At 41.1% G+C, this 19,479-nt stretch overlaps 2 protein-coding genes across 2 annotated transcripts in view; both read left to right on the top strand.

The window, feature by feature from the left end:
* The first annotated feature begins 142 nt into the window (after positions 1 to 142).
* cope (COPI coat complex subunit epsilon) lies at positions 143 to 8,257 on the top strand. The gene is made up of 10 exons (XM_049586982.1): positions 143 to 263; positions 429 to 491; positions 647 to 747; positions 1,365 to 1,517; positions 2,291 to 2,344; positions 2,555 to 2,636; positions 3,070 to 3,225; positions 5,763 to 5,831; positions 7,548 to 7,622; positions 7,950 to 8,257. The coding sequence occupies exons 1-10, from the start codon at positions 162 to 164 to the stop codon at positions 8,001 to 8,003; spliced, it is 909 nt and encodes a 302-aa protein (XP_049442939.1). The 5' UTR covers positions 143 to 161; the 3' UTR covers positions 8,004 to 8,257.
* Positions 8,258 to 8,359: 102 nt separating this feature from the next.
* The window catches only part of cers1 (ceramide synthase 1), a 42,743-nt gene continuing 31,623 nt past the window's right edge, over positions 8,360 to 19,479 (top strand). The window contains exon 1 of the mRNA XM_049586981.1: positions 8,360 to 9,784. Coding sequence (XP_049442938.1) covers positions 9,536 to 9,784 — 249 coding nt within the window. The 5' untranslated portion in view covers positions 8,360 to 9,535. The remainder of the gene's footprint in view (positions 9,785 to 19,479) is intronic.

Below are 19,479 nucleotides of genomic sequence, written 5' to 3'. Positions count from 1 at the left end.
TCTTTGCAGAGCATTACAATAGACGATAGATTATTGGTTTATCTGTCTATATGATCTCTTAGTGTCTGGACCAGGTCTTGAACTCAATCTCCCACAATCCTCGCTGAAAAGCTGGAAGGTGACGTATTTGCGCTACGTGTCAGGAAATTCTGTAGTCAAACATGGCGGCGCAGCAGAGTGATGTTGATGAGCTCTTCGATGTGAAAAATGCCTATTATATTGGCAGTTATCAACAATGTATTAACGAGGCTCAGAAGGTGAAGGTGAGTATCTAACAAGGCATCAGTTAAATGATCTAAAATAAACTGTTTCCTCCATTTTACCCGTTCAGCGTAACTGTAGTCAATGGCGTTTATGAGCAACAATGCTAAACATGTTAGCGAACATTTCTCTATGAAATACTGAACTTCTTCTCTTTTTCTATGAAGCCTTCAGCCCCAGACAAGGAGGTTGAGAGGGACATGTTTTTGTACAGAGCATACATTGCCCAGGTAAACCTTTGTTACGTGGCATTTTCCTTAAAAGAAATGTTATGTGTCACACTGAGCTCGTCATTAGCTGATAGCCACTTCATATTCATTGCTGTCACAGCTGTTTGGCAGTTTAAAACCCCGATCATCCTCACATGTGTTTTGTGCTGTTGCAGAGGAAGTATGCTGTTGTCCTGGATGACATCAAGGGCAACTCTCCACCAGAGCTGCAGGCTGTCAAGATGTTTGCTGAATATCTGTCCAGTGAAAGCAAAAGGTAAGAGCTTGTATTTGACTAGCAGAGGTATCAAATTAGACTGAGCACCAAGTATAACAGTCAGATGTACAGTCACACATGAATGCACAGTTTCTTAAGCGCCTTCATAACAGAGACTTGTGGTGTAAGGGTCTTTAGTATCTACTGGAATCTACAGTACTGATGAAAACCATGTCTTTGATGATTTGACACATCACTGCAGTAGTTTTTCCTTCCCAGATTTTGCTGCTGTTAGCATACTGCCCACCTTGGTAGAATAATACAGCCAGCTCTGAGTGCTGGTAGTGGATGAGCGTAAAAAGATGCTGTTTGAGGTCATTAAAAACACTTAAGCTGTTCTGCCAACTTTGGTTGGTATCTTCCTCAGTTTACAAAAGGTGTTGGTTTGTCTTTAAATGTCAAACTATCTCCACGTCACAGATTTTTTATTTTTTGGTGAAGGGAAGGCAGCTTGTTGCAAGCGTATGTGGGTTACTGCTATATACTTTAGTGTGTTAAACAAATAATATAATATACTTTATCTTCTAAATAATCAAGGCTTTACAAGTCTAAATGCAGTGCTGAGTGGAGTCTTCATTGTCTGATCAATCTCCCCACTGCTGTTTGTCTTTTTGCAGGGATGCCATTGTTGCTGATCTAGACAAGAAGATGGCCAAGAGCGTGGATGCTGCCAACACCACCTTCCTCCTCATGGCTGCCTCCATTTACTACCATGAGACGAACACTGATGCTGCTCTCAGAACTCTGCACCAAGGAGAAAGCCTGGAGTGGTAAGAAAGGATCAAGGTTTTACTTTTTAAAACAGTCTTAGACAGATTTTGTTCATGTACCAAAGTGATTCACAGTAAATGTATCAACAAAGAAAAGAAAATATATTACTTTATGCAGACTACTTTAACTGTTGGTACAGTAAAGAGAATGGTATTTGTTTCATCCTTGTTCTTTGCATTGGAGTGTCATCAACCATCCAAGTAATGTGTAGATGAATACAAGAATTACTAAGAAAAAATCAACTTAGACGGTATCGTCATCTCAACTAGATTGATGCATTCTGACAAAACAGGTTGACATATCCAGAAGGTCTTATATGGAAATATCACATTACACACGGCTCCCGCTTCACAGGTTAATCATGACATCATGGCAAATCATGTTTGCATGATAATTGAAAGAGTTTGGATGTTTCTCAAAAAGATAACTTGCTTTTTGACTCAATGTTCTGTCAAATCTACCCAAAAATGAACGAGGTTGATGTATTAATGTATATGAAAGATAGATTAACTAAATTGCATCCTGAAGTTATTATACTCTAAAATGTTTTGTTTGGCAGTTTGTTACGTGTAACAGAAACATAAAAAAATAAAAAAAACAACACACAGTAGATGGTTGTTTTGCACCTGAGGCTTCCACAACATGTTCTGTAAATTAAAGTTTAGCTCCATGAGACTCTCTGATGGGTCACTGGGTTTATGAAATTGCTTTAATTTTAAATACAACAGCCTGAAGCTGACCAAACTGACCTGAACCTTTGATTATTTTCCAGCATGGCCATGACCATTCAGGTGTTGCTGAGTCTGGATCGTGTTGACCTGGCAAGGTATGGCAAAACACACAAACTGTGGATGATTTGCATTAAATTCTCAGGTTAGATTTGTTGTTTGAATGCTCATGGAAAACATCTAGGTGCTTTTTGAATGTGCTGAGAGAAAAAAAAATGAGACTTAGCATACAGAAAAGTATGCACTGCCTCTTTAAAGTGGGACTGTGTTCCTCTTGTAATGATGACATTACATCTTCTCATTGACAGGAAAGAGCTGAAGAAGATGCAGGAGCAGGATGAGGATGCTACTCTAACCCAGCTGGCCACAGCCTGGGTTAATATTGCTGTGGTGAGGAGGAGACCAGCATTTTGTTACATATATTTAACATTATCATGATACACATATTCAATTTATAAGTCAACGCTCTATCATGAATAATTTGTAAACCCTCTGTGCGTAATGGAGAGAAGGGCATGTGTCTGCATATATACCAATCAAATTAAATTCCCATTCATTACATTATCAGCATCCAGGTTGTATTGTGATTGACTGAAGCTGCAGTCAGGTTTGAAATGATAAGCAGGTGGGGTAGTATGTAGTAGTGCAGTGTTGAATTAACATAACCAAAGTATGGCAGCTCTCAGAAGAACTCTATTCCCTTTAAATTGCTCATACTGCACACTGTAGTTCCACCAGCTCACGAGAAGCACTGGGTACCTCTGACACCGTTTTATAAGAGTATTTTCGCCCACATTTCATTGCATCCTGCTTGTTGTTCCAGGGCGGAGAGAAGCTGCAGGATGCCTACTACATTTTCCAGGAGATGTCGGACAAGTACTCATCGACACTGCTGCTCCTCAACGGGCAGGCGGCCTGTTACATGGCTCAGAACAAGTGGGAGGAGGCTGAGGGAGTGCTACAGGAGGCACTCGACAAGGTTAGATGGCAACAGTTTGTTCTGTTTTTGTCCCTCTTGTTTTGTCTCTTCATCACACATGAACTGACATATTCAGCACACTTAGGTGTACACACATGCATAGTTTATTCAGCTAAAGCTCTCAGTGGCTTGTTTCTGAATCTGGTATCAGAGTCATATCCCTTATATTTAAATCCTTAATGAATGCTTGTTAAACAGGAGTTGTGCTGGAGGTGCTAATGCGTGTTATGTAGCAACTATGTAATATGCATAGAGGGTTAAATCTAGCTAAAGGATGCATTCAGAATTATTTTAGAAGTGATGCTGCAGCACATTTTGAACAAGCTAATCTGAACTTCTGAACTCAGTTTGATGTCACAACTTGAAAATAAAACACAGATAAGAAGAAAGAACACACTTTTTTGGTGAATCAGGCTTGTGTAATGCTAAATATGGTCTTTTAGATATGGTTTATCAGCAGAGCCTTCAGGACTAGCAGTGTGGTTGGCCAGTCAGTGTAGCAGAATAAATTAAGTATGCTATTGTTAAGTTAAGGTTCTTTTAAAAAAGTCTGTTTCATGTAAGGAATGTGTAACACACTGAACACCGAAGAAATGTTACCGAATCCAAATCTATGTGTTATATAGACACACAGCAGCATATCAATTAGTCCCTAAACATTTTTAAAGGAATACTTCACCCCCAAAATGATCATTTGTGTATCAATTACTCACCCATGTTACGTTGAACTTGTAAAGGAATCTTTTGTCTTTCCTACATGCCTCCAAAGTGACCAAAAAATCCAAATATTGAGAATATTCTTTATGAACTGAAGTCTTAGGGACCGTGTTTAACAACAGCAAACTATATCAAAACATCCATTTGCAAACTCTCACATAACTGCCGCAGTATAATCCAAGACTCATTTATCCAGTCGTATGCTCTGTACTTCCCAAACGCATTCATTTACCTTGCTGTTGGATGACAGTGAACTGAACTACAAGTGAAACGTTTCTATTCTCTCTTCAAAGCCAGACTCCATTGACAAAAACAATAATTTTACCTACTTGAACCGCTGGTCTACTGCTGCGTCGATTGGTGGTGTGTGTTATTGTGTGACTTTCGTGAACCACACTAACCCTTTAAAACACCAAAGTTGCACAATAACACATACTAACTACCGAAATAGGTAGTGGTATACCAGCAGCCTCCTTTAGGCTTTAAAGAGAGCACAGATAAGTTCATTTGAAGTTCATTTCCCCATTGTCTGACAGCAAGGTAATATAATGTGTTCAGGAAGTACTGAGCATACAACTGGATAAATGAGACTTGGATTATACTGAATGAGCTGTGTGAGATTTTGTCAATGGATGTTTTGACAAGGTTTTGCTGTTGTTAAACGCAGCAGCCTATGACCTCAATTCATAAATTGAGGTCATCCACAAATTCAGCATAACACAGGTTGAGTAATTGATACACAAATGGTTATTTGGGGGGACAAAGTATTACTTAAATTTAGCAACAGACCTAAGCTTTAATGTCACAGCCTCAGAAACAAGGCCAAACGTTTCCTGTTCTGTTGATGCTTCCGTCAACATCAGGTCCAATTTGAACATTTTGAACTGCTTATATCTTAACAGCAGATGGAGCCATCAAACTCTTTTGTAGTCTACAGTTATCCATAGTGAGATAAGGTTTGACCTCTGCCTACTGCTTATCTACAGAATGCAATAAAATATCCACTTTACATCACTACTTTTTTTAAGTTTGTCTTTTTTCATCTTTTATACTTAATAAATATTAAATATGCACTGCTCCATCTCACCTTTGAGAATATGAGCGCTCTCAGTTGAAATGCACTTTGAATAGATGCGATAAGTGCTTGACATTTGGGGTCTGTTTTTGATTTTAACATTGTACAAGCTCAGTTACGTTGACTGTTTAAACCTAAGATGGCTCTCTGTAAGGACTTAAAACTAAATCCCCTGCTTAGGTTGACTGAAATGAAGCTTTTCACAAATGTCCAGCTTCTCTGAGCTTCCTTTTTCCATTTCCTCTTCTCGTTTTACCAGTTAAATAATAACAAAGTGACGGTTATCCATTGATGTTTGATGGTCAATTAATAGACACAACATGCAGGAAGACTATTACTTGATTTTACAAGTTTACATGTTCATATGTTCCAAAACCAGACAAATGTTTTTAATGGTGGAGTTGAGTAAATAATAGGAAAAGACACATAAGTTAAAGTATTTTATACAAACACATGTACACATTTGGAGCAACACTCATAATTCTATTCATGGTGGATGTTACCATTGGGCTAAAACACTGCACAACAGCTGCCTGCACCACCTTGTTATGTGTTGTACTTGTGAAAGAGGAAGTTAAAACCGTATCATTAAGTTATTCATCCCAGTAAGTGATATGAAAATCAGCAAAAACAGCGTTCTTTCTCTTTCAGTCAACGTTTGTGATTCTATAGTTGTCCACTTTGCTCTGTGAGGAATGAGTCTCTCATTTTCTGTCCATCTGTCTTTCTCTCTTCCCCCTTTTAGGACAGCAGCCACCCTGAGACGTTGATCAACCTCATAGTGCTGACTCAGCACCTGGGCAAAGCTCCCGAGGTGAGACTTTGGACTCAAAGCTGTTAACGAGGGCAACGCTTTAACTGCCGTCACTCTAGCCATTTCCTTTAGACGAACTCATCCTCAGTCAGAGAGGACTTGAAAAATCTTTGTCCAATAACACTCCGTGCTCGGAGAGCAAAAGGCCATTCTCAGCAATTTAATGTGTTTGCTTTGATTAAACCAGGCAAAAGCATTCAACCAATCTATTTCTTGATTGCGTTTGTCCTGTATCATGGAAAGTGTCATCTAAGCATTTCCACTGGTTTAGTGCTGTGTGAGTTTTACACCCTGAACTCAGAGTTCATGAGATAAAGACTTAATTATCTCTCTTACGTTTGATGGACTTGATAATAATGGCAATAGAATGCTGACCATTGACTCAAAGCCGTCATTAAAGAGATTCGAACTGTGATAACCACTGATTAGCACATCCCACTCAAGGTTAAATGGAATTATGTGGACCGTTAGGTACGGTAATACAGAGTAACTTTTGAACTTTTCTTTTTGGCTAAATATAAGCCAACCAATGTTGAATGCGTCAGTCCTTGTCCTATATGCCTTCCTGACTAGGACAGATCTTCAAATATTAATTGTCTAAGGCCCTTTCTACACGTATACAGATATTTTTGAAAGCCCTCCATTTTAAAAAACAATTCTCTATAAGACCTTCGTTTCACAAAATATCTTTGTCCACACTATGATGCATAAACGACCACAAACGCTCGCCAGCATTAGCTGTCTTTATTAGTCTCCTCTTGTTACAAAGGTAGTGAAGAGTACAGAATGTTACCTTTTTCAAAACACCTACTGGACATCTCGTTCAAAAGAATTGGGTGCAGCAGATGCCTCTGGTCGTCCATGACGTGGTGCAGCAATATAGAGTTTAGGTGTAACGTAGTCTGTAGACCGAGCTGTGCTAACAAAATGTCAGCAAACCGGTAATCCGCCATTGTTTTTGCTTCTAGCGTATGCTCATTACACAAAGCAACAATGGACATGTGCAGATTGAGGAGATTACGTCATCATTTCCCAAATGCTCCATTTTACACATCCACACAGATAAACAGTAGCCAGAGTTTTGAAGAATTGGCATCTTAGAAACGCAAAAAAATCTTAATTTTAGTGACCTAAAACTCAGTTTGAGTGTGGACATGAGATGTGTAGACTGGCCTTTACTCAGCTGAATAGCGTCTGTTTTCTGCCTCGTCTCACTCTCATTACTCAAATCAGGTCTTAAAATCTCACAAGTGCAAACCTATTTGAGCCCTTTCAAACACAACAGTACAAAGATCAACAATATTACAATATCTAAGTACCGTCTGACCTGCCTTTTTTCCTCTGTAATATTAAATATTCATGACTATATAGTGGCCTGATAGCTTACACAAACAAACCCACAACTGTCAGCGGAGTCAGAGTGAAACGTCACCTTTTTCCAAGCGAGCCTCACCCACTTCAAACTAGTGTGTGGACAACACAAATGCAGCCATCTTTGCCAAGTTGTAAAGTTTTGGCAGAAATTGTTTTCAGGCCCTGAAAACAGGTTTTGTCATTGACAAACCTCAGTAATATTTACCTTGTTTCACAATTTTAAAGTCCCCAACTTTAGAAAGAACAGGTTTTTGGGGCCTCCAAACATTTGCTCAAGAGGCTTTTCTTGGCTGTCTTTACTATCGTCACTTCCTAATCTTTGCATCATCTGTCTTCCCTCAGGTAACCAATCGGTACCTCTCTCAGCTCAAAGATGCACACCGAGCCCACCCATTCCTCAAAGACTACTTCGCCAAGGTAACTTGATTGTATATGTTAATTAATGCTTTCTATTCTAAAGGGATCCCTCTGACCTATGGCCAGGCCTATTTAAGTTCACATGATCCAATCACAGTTGTTGATGAGCCTTAGTAACCTTTACTCTGTTATAAATTAATCACCTGCCTGGGTAGTAGGTGTCCTCGTAGAAAAGTCACAAGAGCATTAAACTCTGAATCTATAACCTTTGGCACAGATGAGCGCAGATGTACATAAACATTATGTACGCAAACCATGTGATGCACAGCTGGTTTAGATGTTATTCCTGGTGTTTAACTGTTTCCTCTGCTCTTTTTGTCCCCACAGGAGAATGAGATTGACAGACTAGCGATGCAGTACGCTCCCACCGCCACAGCATAAGACGTCTTCTTTTGCTGAGACACCAACAGTTTTCCTCTTTCTAACTTGCATACATGTATTTGTTTTGATATGTCAGAAAAAAATGTCACATTGAAACATCGGCTGTATTATTTAAACCGGACCAGAAATCACCATGTCCCCTGGGTGCACATGAAACATGCCCATCCTTTATTAATTTGAGTTTCTCCAATAGAAATGAACAGTTTTAATGTAAGCATTCCTGTGCAATGATAATAAATGTTTAATACCTGTGTTGCAGTGTGGTTTTGTGTGAACAGTGAAAGTGTGTGAGAAGTGTTTCCTGGTGCTCTCTGTCACACTTAATATGATGTCAGCGTCTTGTGTGCAGCCTCGTCTGAAGCATTTGTCTGCACTGTCTCTTTAAGTCATCCTTTTTAATCCTCAAGCAGAGGGTTCAAAATGAAGACAGCGGCCCCTAATTACGTCACGCCCCCTTGGCTTTTTTTACCCCCCTCTTCTCCTTATTTTAGCATAAACGTACGCTGGCCTCTTTACAACGTACCAGTTGATTCCCATTGAAAGCGAAGCGCGGCTTGTCAAAAAAAAAAAAAAAAAAAAAAAAAAAAAAAAAGACGAAGCCCAGGACACGTTGACCAGCCCGGAGCGGCAGCAGCGGCGGCAGAAGCGGCAGCGGCGGAGAAGAAGAAGGAGGAGAAGAAGAAGCGACGGCAACCTCTCTTCATATAGGATAATATTCTTTTTATTCAACCTTTTATCTTCGCTGGAATAACTTACCTTCGTGTGCCGGTGTGTCGGGAGTCAGCTGCTCTAACTCATGAAGCGGTACAGAGACGTTACATAAGGCGAATAACGGACCGAGATGAGACGTTACAGCGCAGCGGCACAGTAATCGCATGTGCTGCCTGCCTGGGCTTGGCGCTTGAAAGCAAGGGCGACACAAACGTCGGACCTCTCACGCTGAATTCATCCATGTATGTGAGCTCCATCACGTTTTGGGGTTAATTTATTCAAGTAGCTAGCTTAGCTCGGAAGCCGCAGCCAATGCTGGTTCATTCACTATTGTGTGCGTTTGATTTAACTTAGCTAGGCGGCTAACCTAAACCAGGACGCGCTGCTGCTGCTGCTGCCGCTGATGAGCCCGTGTGCGTAGCGGAATGATGGTCAGAAGAAACCTCCAGCAGACAGGCGCTTATGGCTCACATTAATTGTCAAAACCATATGTGATAATTGGTTTGTGTGATTGTTAGATAGAGCCACACAGCCGGCGTGGTTGTTGAAACCCGGTGGGCCCTGCTATCATTCATAAAACTGTCCTGGACGCGAAGAATGGGCCCGTGTCTTAATTTGGAAAACAAAGAATTAGGCTACTGAAGAGGGTAAGCTGGTTAGATAAGCTTGTTTTATCGTTTTTAGGTGAGCTAGCAAGCTGGTTCACGGATTAGACACACAGTCTGGACTGTACCGCTCCCTGCGCTCCCTCTGCCCCTCAATTGGAGTATTTTTTTCATCCTCCGGTTTCCACGTTTTTGTTCTCCCTGCTCCGCACCACGATGAGCAGCCACACCGGGGACAACGGGCCGGTGGAAGTGGAGCCCATGCCGGGATACTTGGACCTCATCACCAGAGCCACCACCGTCATGCTGGGCGCATGGAGAGACTGTGCTTCTTGCGGTCTGGAGCTCTCCAAACGGACTCTTCTGGATAACGCGTACATTACCTGGACCGAAATCGCCCTGTTTTTCTTTTGCGCCTTTTTGTGGACGCAAGTCAGGCGGGGACTGACAGACAGTCTGTTTCAGGTGGGTGCCACACAATCCCAATGCACACTGATCACCCTCGAGCTCCCCAAGGGTAATTTGCTTACACCATTAATTAATGGACTTAGTAGCTTATTCCTCTAATTAGAGCCCCAGAAGTGTGGCCTCTGTGTGTGCCATCTCTGAGGAGTTGTGACTGGAGACACATGACTGAATGTGAGGCAGCAGGTGAGACATAGTATAACACATGTTAACAAATATTAGATCCATCTGTAGGTTTAAGATAAAGGGGCAAGGGACAGAGTGTGTGCTTGTTAGACAGTAAACACCCTTATCTACGTGTACTTGTGCTTGCAAACATTTGAGCTGAACAGGTGTAACAAATAGGTATGTAATCCAGAAGTTCTTTGAGGTCAATTCCCACACACACATAGATATATATACAGGTATAGGCATTTCATGTTAGTTACAAATGATGAATAATGACCTCAGCCAGAGAGTGGTATTTTCAATCAGATATCTTGGTGACAGGGGATGAAACAAACACTACAAAACAGCATCTATTTTTGGTCTGTGCTCACTGAATTTAATCCAAACACACTTTTCCATTTTATCCATTTGTAGCAGTCAATAAAACCTTGAAGCTCTTAGATTTGTATTAGTGCTTTTAGGTACTTTTTGGAACATGGCAGCATGTTCATTAATAGTAATTACGCCAAACTGCAAGTGATGCAGACTTCCTAGCATCCACTTCCCTCCCCCTTCTGTCTCTTTCTCTCTCTCTTTCACATACACACACACACACACACACACACACATACAAAGTACACTGAAATTAGGGGTATAGTATATGTGATTTATTTTATATCACAATATCAGAATCAGGAATGCCTGTTTTTGGCTGTTCACATTGATGCAAAAATTATATAAAAATCAAATTGTCAGTTGTGCTCATTGATTTCCAGCCTTTCCCACAACGGCCTCATACACCTAGAGATGCCACATAAAGAGATGGCTTCCCTTGGTTTAAATGGTGTGGCAAATTTACACATTTGACCTATTGCATCCACATTATATTAATGACTTTATTTCCAGAAATGAGACCAACAAGCAACATTAGAAATGTGTGGTATATACCTGAGGATGTGCACTTACAAACCACAGTGTCTCTAAAAGCAGCATCACCACCACCACCACCACGTTGCTTCTTATAATAGTTTGTCACTCAGACGCCAGATGCTCATGCTATGCTTTGACTGACTGGCCCTATGCCTGGGTCTTCCCTACACCCGTCCCAAGTCCTGAGCACCTCCGCCCTGTTGGTGATCCCAGGGAGGAGCCCTTCTCCACAGATAGCCAGGATGTGGCTCGTTACTCTGCCATGAGTGTGGGTGGGGGTGGAGAGCCTGCACATGGTAGATGCTACGACGACGATGCTACGGCGGTATACTGTAGCTCAGGGCCCCATGTGTGAAGCCAGATGTGGCTCGAGAATGCAAAGAATGAGGCCTGTTTTCCACTTTACATTATGTATATGTGTCTCACAGTGTGTATGCATGTGACTCATGACCCCTATGGAACAATATGGGCTACACCCCATATAAGGGCTGTGAAGGATGAGGTGAGATTTTTTATATCAGGCGAATTAAGAATCAGCCAGCGTTCCCTCGTTATTTAGTGCATGTATAATACCACCTTTACAGTGCTTACATTAGGGATGAAGAGGATGGGTTCAGTGTTAGGTCAGCTGTATTGAGCTAATGCAATATGAATATTGCTGCTATACATCACAAAAGCTGAGGTGGGTTGTCAGGAGAGTGCAACTTTATTTGAGCACAGCTAATTGCATTGACTTGACCCATGCAGGATGTTTTCTCACTTGATAAACTGGCAGTCGAGCAAACCGCAATGCGTTTAAAACCTTTACAGTGATGATTGAATTGCGGTTTTCACAATGGGTACGGGCTGGTAATGTATTGTGTGTAATGCATGAAAAGTAATGTGTGCACAACATGAGCAGGATAAATGACAGACAGTCGTGAGTACACATAATTAGGTTCAGAGCTGAGGCCACGTTATGGACATTAAATGTTAGACATCAGTGGACAAAGCACCGTGTCATCTCGTCTTGTCGCGACCTTTTGTGGACTGTGATGATTTGATCTGACGTGTGAAGAATGAGTGTTAGTTCCTCTGACATACTTTGAAAGCACTATTTATGCACTTCAAAGAAATCATACAGACATCAATATAACTGTCAAGGATAGAGATGGACATTTGTCTGTCAAAATAAGCTTCAGTTGACATGCTTTTGTTCACAGGACCTATTTCTTGTAGAGCAATTAGGCAATTAATCGATTAGTTCAAAGATCGTTTCAGTCATTTTTCAAGCTGACACGCTAAATATTTGATAACACCAGATTCTCATATGTGAGAATTTGCATCTTTTCTTCGTCTTTACAACAAAGCGCTCGGATAAAACAGCCATTTTTAATGTTTTCTGATGTTTTATTGACCGAAAGATAAATCCAAACCATTAGCATATTCATCCATAATGAAAATAAGTGTTTGTTGCAGCCCTTATTTCATGTCTCACATCGAGCTCTATTTGCAGAGGTTGCTGTTGAATTTCAGAGCACATCTGCCACTGATGGATGAAAATAATTAGCTTCCTGTTTTGTTACTTACAGTACTCCCAGTCATGGTTGAAGAATGAAGGTTGACCCACTTAAAAATCTTCACTTACTCTCTCTCTTCTGCATTTTCCACCGTACAGTCGGATCCCAATTATGAAGGCAGCGCAGTGACACTTGATTTTGTATGCTTATCTCGCTGCACTCAGTCAGTGGTACCAAATGACAGCAGCCAAACCTTGTTATAATGTGTAAGCCGTACACGTGTGAGACTAATGCCACCCACTCACTGTCAGAAACGGTATAATATTTTAGATATATTCAATCAAGGATTCAGTGTCCTCAAGCACACTGCTAGACACAAGAGTGCAGATAGATGCCTGCTTTTATGGTGACCTAACTTGGTTCATGAACAAGGCTAGCAAATAAGGTCAAGATGGATCAACTCCTGGCCTACACTGGAGTCTTTTTTTATGTGTCAACCTTTCTGTGTTTATGGTAACCAAACTAGGTTCCACATGGTACCATCACTTCACATGTCAGTGAGCATGCTGTGGTGAGGTAAGAAGAGTGTGTTGGGGGTGGGGATAGCCTCTGTGCACAGCGTTGTGTGGTTTTAGTGAGTGCTTTTCATCATGTTTTACTTTTGGTTTGATGCTTGAGTTAGAGCGGCACCTATTCAGGTTAAATTAAACACAACTTGTTGATAAGCCACTTGAGCCCCGCTGTTACATCAAAACACCGCGGTGCGTTATAATCTCCTGACTCATCCATTGTCACTACTGACACTGGCATTTTAAAATGTGTCCTTTAAGTTAAGCTGTTGAAAGGCTCACCATTTAGCTCAGGGAAATGGATGTTGAAATGTTGAAATGCTTCACCCGGCTCTTATGATCTGTCGTCAGGAGAAAATGCACCTTGTAATCTTGTAAATGTCACGTGACGCATGTGAAAGTAGCTGTGCTCCTTCCTCATTGTGTTTATAACTTCACTCTGCACACATATTTGCTGAAGCGTGGTTCATGTTTGCTTGATTCAAATAGGTGATGTGGTTTATGAGTGGTGCATTGCATTTATAATATGCACGTGTGTGTTGGTTTAATGAGAATAGCAAAGAGAGGAGAAAGTTTTAAAGGAGCATACCAAGTGATGATGCTGGGTTGAAGAAGAGGTTATTAGAGGTGATAAATAAACAGAAGGAAGAGACAGAGGAAGGAAAGAATGGAGAGGAGAAGCGGGTTGTGCAGCTGGGGCCTGGTCGCTGACTCAGCATGCAGCAGCCAATCATTAATGCAATTTCACTCACACCCACACACATGGATATGCTGGTAAATAGGATATAAGCTGTCTCATACATGCACATGCAACATCCACACACGCCACATAACTTTTATATCCATCGGCATCAGAGCATGTGTTTTGAGTGAGACAACACAGTTGCTGCTCACTCAGTGCAGACAAACAAGGCAGACAGTGGTCAAACTGTCCAAGCTGCAGCAGTTTATAACTGCTCACATAAATGCCTCCCATAGCTCCTCTCACACACACACACACACACACACACACACACGCCACGCACACACACACACACACACACACACCCACACTAAAGCAGTCACTCAAAGAGGAGAGCAGCAGTGTGTGCTTGCCAGCTCCAGTCTTGTTGCAGAGCTTATCTCCCTGCATAGAGCCGAGTAGCACCTCATCCCCTGCTGTTGTTCTAAATGTGAAAACAGCCTGAGGTTTGACAAGGTCTCCCGACCACAGATCCCAGATCACCTTCCACTGAGCCCCTGCTCATTGTTGTGCATTAGAGCCGCAGAGAGGAACCTGATACTGGATTTGTGGTGAATGGGAAGTGCTATCCATTCAGCCAAAAGTGCCCACTCAGGTGAATCTGGCTTGTAATTTTGACACTGATTGCAAGCAATCGTGCGGAAGTTTGGTTATTATTAGTCACATCCTCTCCTCTCCTCTCCTCTCCTCTCCTCTCCTCTCCTGACTCAGGTATCTATCATCACATAGCGTTTAAGCAAGCAGCACTTTCGCCATCACCTGTCACGTGATCTATTGCTGTGTGTGCTCCAGTGTGTCATACATCATAAATATAGAGCCCTTATGGGTTCACAAAGCTGTCAGCCACTGTTTCTCACACAGGTTGTGCTTCAGTTACTCACAATGTGTCCCTGTGATATATGGGGCTACATAAGTCTAATTATATCCATCACGTTTGTGTTGTGTATTCACAGTATTTTTGTGTATGTTAAGAGTAAAACATACCTAATTTTGGGGCCCCAGTGTGTTTCTATTCTTGTGTGTTTGCAGAAAGTTGAATGTCTGATGGCTTTGTGCTCTCGTAGAGTCGGCTGCCTGCGGGATTGTTCCAACCTGCAATGCACTCAGCATCAAGCTGTCCAGTTCAAATTTCCTACTGACGTATTTGGTGACTTGCTTGTCAAGTTTAGCAGCTAGTCTCCATATACCTGGCTTTCTGAAGCCTTTGGACCAAGCAGCAACCTCCGAGGGTGAAAAATGAAGCCGATGTGAAAACTGCAGTTCCTCTAATGGCCACTTGAGGCTGGCTCTAGACGAGAGTTAGTTCTCATAGACCCCCCATGTTAAAATGCACAACTTTACAGCAGAAATAATTATGTTTACAGCTTGGTACAAAAAAAGGTTTAGGTCTCTAGCTTATTTTCCCATTTATGACAACTGTACAGGGGATGAATTTCTGTATAACTCACCTGTTTAAATGTTATTAAGGCTTGAAGTCACACATAGTTAAGGGCACGACTGCTTTGAGTGACAGGCTAACATCACTTTTGGCACCAACAAACCAAGATGGCAACGGCCGAAATTAGGGATGGGGCCGAAAATCAACAATAATGATAATAATAATAATAATAATATTAAAGCAAACAGAGCTCTGGTATTGGAATAGTATCGGTATCGGCGATATCCAAATTCAGGTATCGGGATCGGATCGGAAGTGAAAAAATGTGGATCGGTGCATCCCTAGCCGAAATGCCAAAATTGAGGCTTCAACATGGGAGTCTACGAACAGTCTCTGATTTGGACCCATTATATAAACTATGTTTTGCCAGTGATCAGTTAATATTATTTTTTAGGACTGAAGTAACGTATCAGAATTTTTAAAGTCTGGCAAAATGAAGAAAACACTTAACCCAGTTTCGAAAACACCTGCTATCCTTAATTGCCCTGCTAACTAACACCACACATAGATTCTTATGTAGATCTTGATTAGTAGATTAAATAATTGGTTGAGAAAAAAAACAATTAAAACAGCAACTAAAAAATGAGATACAAAACATTCTCTGGTTGCCTCTCAAGTGATAGAATTTTTTTTCTGGTCTGTTTTTTGTAAATTGAGTATCTCCAGGTTTTAGTCTTTTGGTTGAACATTATAAAACATTTGAAGATGTCACACTGGGCTCTGTGAACTTCACCACTTTGTAATTTTATAGACTTGATCAAATCGGAACATAAGCCTAGATTTCAGGGGGATGCCCTCCTCATTTGACAAGATTACAGACATTTATACCATTGAGTGCAACAAGTGCACAAATTAGTGCAAAAGAAATCACCAGAGTGACACTCACACAATTCCCAAACCTCCCATTTTATGTATTTTCAATCTACTTTCTACAGTTGTCTGTAGATGATCCTGCCAAAGTTTCGGGACAATATGACCAAGTTTGCAGAAATCTGATGAAGAGAAACTTCCGAAAAAGTCGCAAAATTCAGTATTTTTGGAACAGAAGACCATTTGAGCAAAGATACAGGTGAATTGAGAGATTTATAGTTTTTTTAAGAGAAAAAAAACAAAACAAAACAAAAAAGTTAAAAAACTACAAAACTAAAGATTAATTGTTCACCAACTTCATTGTGGCATTGTTGTGATGTGCAAATCCTCAATAAAAAAATTTAAAATTAAAAAAAGAATTGAGAGATTTATGTGGTGAGAGAATTTTGACTCTAAGCCCAGCCATTTTTGAGATGTGAAAACCTAAACTTGATTGTTACAGTGCTATCTTTTTGTGCCTAAGTCATGGGTAGAATTTATAACCCATCTGCCAATTCTGGTGAGTTTTCGTTTTATGGTTTTTGCTGCACAAACACTTAGCGGAGAAAAATAAGAAGAGAAAGACAGAACGAAATAAAGAAGAAGAATGAGAAGGGCTCCAGTAGTGAGGGTGCTGCTTGGACCCCTAATCAATTGTTGCATCCGTACTCTTATGTTCTCCATCAGAAGAGAGTGCAGCTATCAGATGTGTATGGAACTTTTCAGTATTTAATAGAACATTTTTTAGAAGACTCATACACCATAATTTAGTAAAAGCCTTGAGTTGTTGCATAGATAGCAGGTCTGTCAGGGATTCCACTGAGGGTAGAAACAGCAGGAGTGCTTTTATACTCTTTAACATGGTGAGTCACAACCGCCATATGTACCACCAGCTACAAAACAGGATCATGAATCAGCTCTGTTTGCTGACCGTGACAGTCCAACTCTCCTCTGGTCAACTGGAATGTGCTGTTAGGCCTTGACCGCTACAGAGCTGCGGTGGCCAGCCTCTCAATCTTTCCCCTCTTCCTCTTTCTTCCTGTCTCACTTACTTGCCTCCAGATAGACACAGTCGACAGACTGTCATTAGACAAGAACACACTGTCACTGTAGGCTTCACACTTGGCAGCTGCCTCTCCTCTAACAAGGCCACTCTATAACGGCGTGTGAGAGCGCAGTGGTCGCGCGGGGGAAAGTTCATTTTGACATCATCTTCACGCACTGTTAGGCCATGTTTATGTGTGTGTGATTCATCGAGGTCCACAGGGTGTTGATAATTAATTGTGTGCTTCTCTTTACTTTCGTTATGGGTAGGGTCTCAGAAGCATTCTTGGGATGCAATTAGATCGGTTTCTCCATTCCAGTCTCTGTCTCCCACTGTCTGTGAAAGAAACTGGTACATCCGCATGGACTCACAATCAGAAAGGGTGCACTTTCCTATACTAAATGCGATCAGGACAGTTGCCTGTGGCTTTCTTCTCTGTCCTCCTCTCCCCTCTGTTCACCTCATCTCACCTACCTTTCTTTTTTCTCTATCTTGATCTAACTTTACTCTCTCATATTCTGCCCTTACATTTCATCTTCTCTGTCTCGTTCTCACCCACTATTTAGTATAAGGGTTGTATAGCCACATAGCTACCAAGCCCAGACCTGAACATTGAGAGTGAGACTTTCATTGAAGTTCACTCCCTTAAGGCAGCGATTACAGAGGTTGTTGTAACACATCCATTCTTGATAATCGGGGCAAATCTTTTCCTATCCAAAAGCTATTAAAATTATAACCTATGAACACACAAATTTTGTTTCTGTGTGAAACATCATCGTGAAGGAATTTATATATCAGTAAAGAAATGTTCTTTTATGAAATATTTTGATCTGCTTTTGTTTTTTTAAACTTCAAACTTGCCCTGTGCCAGAAAAAAAGCCTGATCCCAGACAAGATTTCACAACTTCAGACAATTAAAAGATGTGTAAAAGCCTTTAAAGGAGCTATATGTAAGAAATCTAAAGCAAATAGTCATAAAATCATCCTAATATGTCACAGAGACTAAGGAATAATGTTAATATAACATACTGATCTCACCGACAACAATAGTACAGCCAGAATATTCACATTTAAAAAAATATTTTACAGTCCGCAAATCATGTTTATGTTTTGAATTTGTGTTTTGGCCTGTTGCGCCACCCACCACTGTCTACCAGTTACGCAGTCAGTAGAGTCTCAGCATCAGTTACAGTTACGACTGAGCTACAGCAGCACGGCAAGCAGCATTAGCAGTGTCCCAGTACATAGCATTAGCAGCCGGCTCCTCCTCAGCTGTATCCCGGCAGCAGCATTAGCAGCAGAGAAGCCGGACTTGCTCGAATGTTCCACTGGAAAACCGAAGATCACGGACGCGGCGACGCGGCCCTGCCACGGCAGCCGTCCATGGGCAAACAAATCAGTCTCCAGCGTGCCGCTGTCCAGCAACCTCGAATCTGTAGGGGAAGGGGGGGCGGACACGACTCGCTGCAGTATTTTGAATTTGAGTGAGGTAACTGTTTTGGCCACATTCTTAAATACAGCACCTTTAAATGTTGGACATTTATAAAGATGTGTCATAGATTTTTGTCAACTCCATCAGATTTCTACATCATTTAATCAGGCCTGCAAGGAGTAAGCTATATCCCAAGGACTCCTGACTTACTTCCTGGTTTCCAAAAAAGCAGGGATGCTGCTCAAGTACCTACTGGCAAGCTCTCTATTTTTTTTGATAAATATTGGGTGTGTCTTAACCATAATGTGTCAACTCCGTAGCCCTTGTAAATCAAAACTGAATAAGAATTATGCTTTAAAAATGAGCATTTTGATTAGCATTAAGGGAACTCTTAGCAACTTTGAAGAATAAAATGACTACTCGCTACAACTGCTGTGAAATTGATACATATATAAGCTTTTTTCAACTCTGTAAGATGTCAACTCTGTCAGATTTTACCTCTGACATCAATTATGCATGACATTTAAGAAAAAAATAAATCACTGGGAGGTTGGCCTATAACAGTGGTGGGGAACCTACGGCCCGCGAGGCCATTTGAACCGGCCCGCAACGTAATAAAATTTTTACATTTTATACTAGTATGAATAAAAAAAACAGGGAAACAATGACCGACAGCCATTAGTTTTCTGAAATAAAACAGACTGTTATAAATGTCCGAGTCAACGTCAGGGTCTGTGAACACAGCATGTGATTTACGTGACTTTGTGTGTTGACACTAGAGTGCGCAATGTTGACTAGTGATGAATCATGGTGACTGTCAAGAAAAGGAAGGTAGATGCAGAATGCCGCATATTCCAGGAAAAATGGACAAACGATTTTTTCTTTGTTGAAGTGAAAGGCAAGCCAGTGTGCCTAGTTTGTGGCGAGGCGCTGGCAGTGATGAAAAAGGCAAATCTCGAGCGCCATTACAGCTTGAAACATGCTAAACTCGGCGAGTTGAAAGGACAAATGCGTGTGGATAAAATCAACGTTCTTCGTCGGAGG

Source organism: Epinephelus fuscoguttatus, linkage group LG10 (assembly GCF_011397635.1).
Source record: "Epinephelus fuscoguttatus linkage group LG10, E.fuscoguttatus.final_Chr_v1".
NCBI classification, from domain to species: domain Eukaryota; kingdom Metazoa; phylum Chordata; class Actinopteri; order Perciformes; family Serranidae; genus Epinephelus; species Epinephelus fuscoguttatus.
The sequence above is the reverse complement of the archived record's forward strand: the minus strand, read 5'-3'. Positions and strand labels throughout refer to the sequence as shown.

What these genes read in the sequence shown, in the direction of transcription:
- cope (XM_049586982.1), top strand. Translation starts at nt 162, where the DNA reads ATGGCGGCGCAGCAGAGTGATGTTGATGAGCTCTTCGATGTGAAAAAT. An exon ending in CAAGGAGAAAGCCTGGAGTG is followed by an intron (nt 1,518 to 2,290) that starts GTAAGAAAGGAT and finishes ATTATTTTCCAG; the next exon opens with CATGGCCATGACCATTCAGG. An exon ending in GATCGTGTTGACCTGGCAAG is followed by an intron (nt 2,345 to 2,554) that starts GTATGGCAAAAC and finishes TCTCATTGACAG; the next exon opens with GAAAGAGCTGAAGAAGATGC.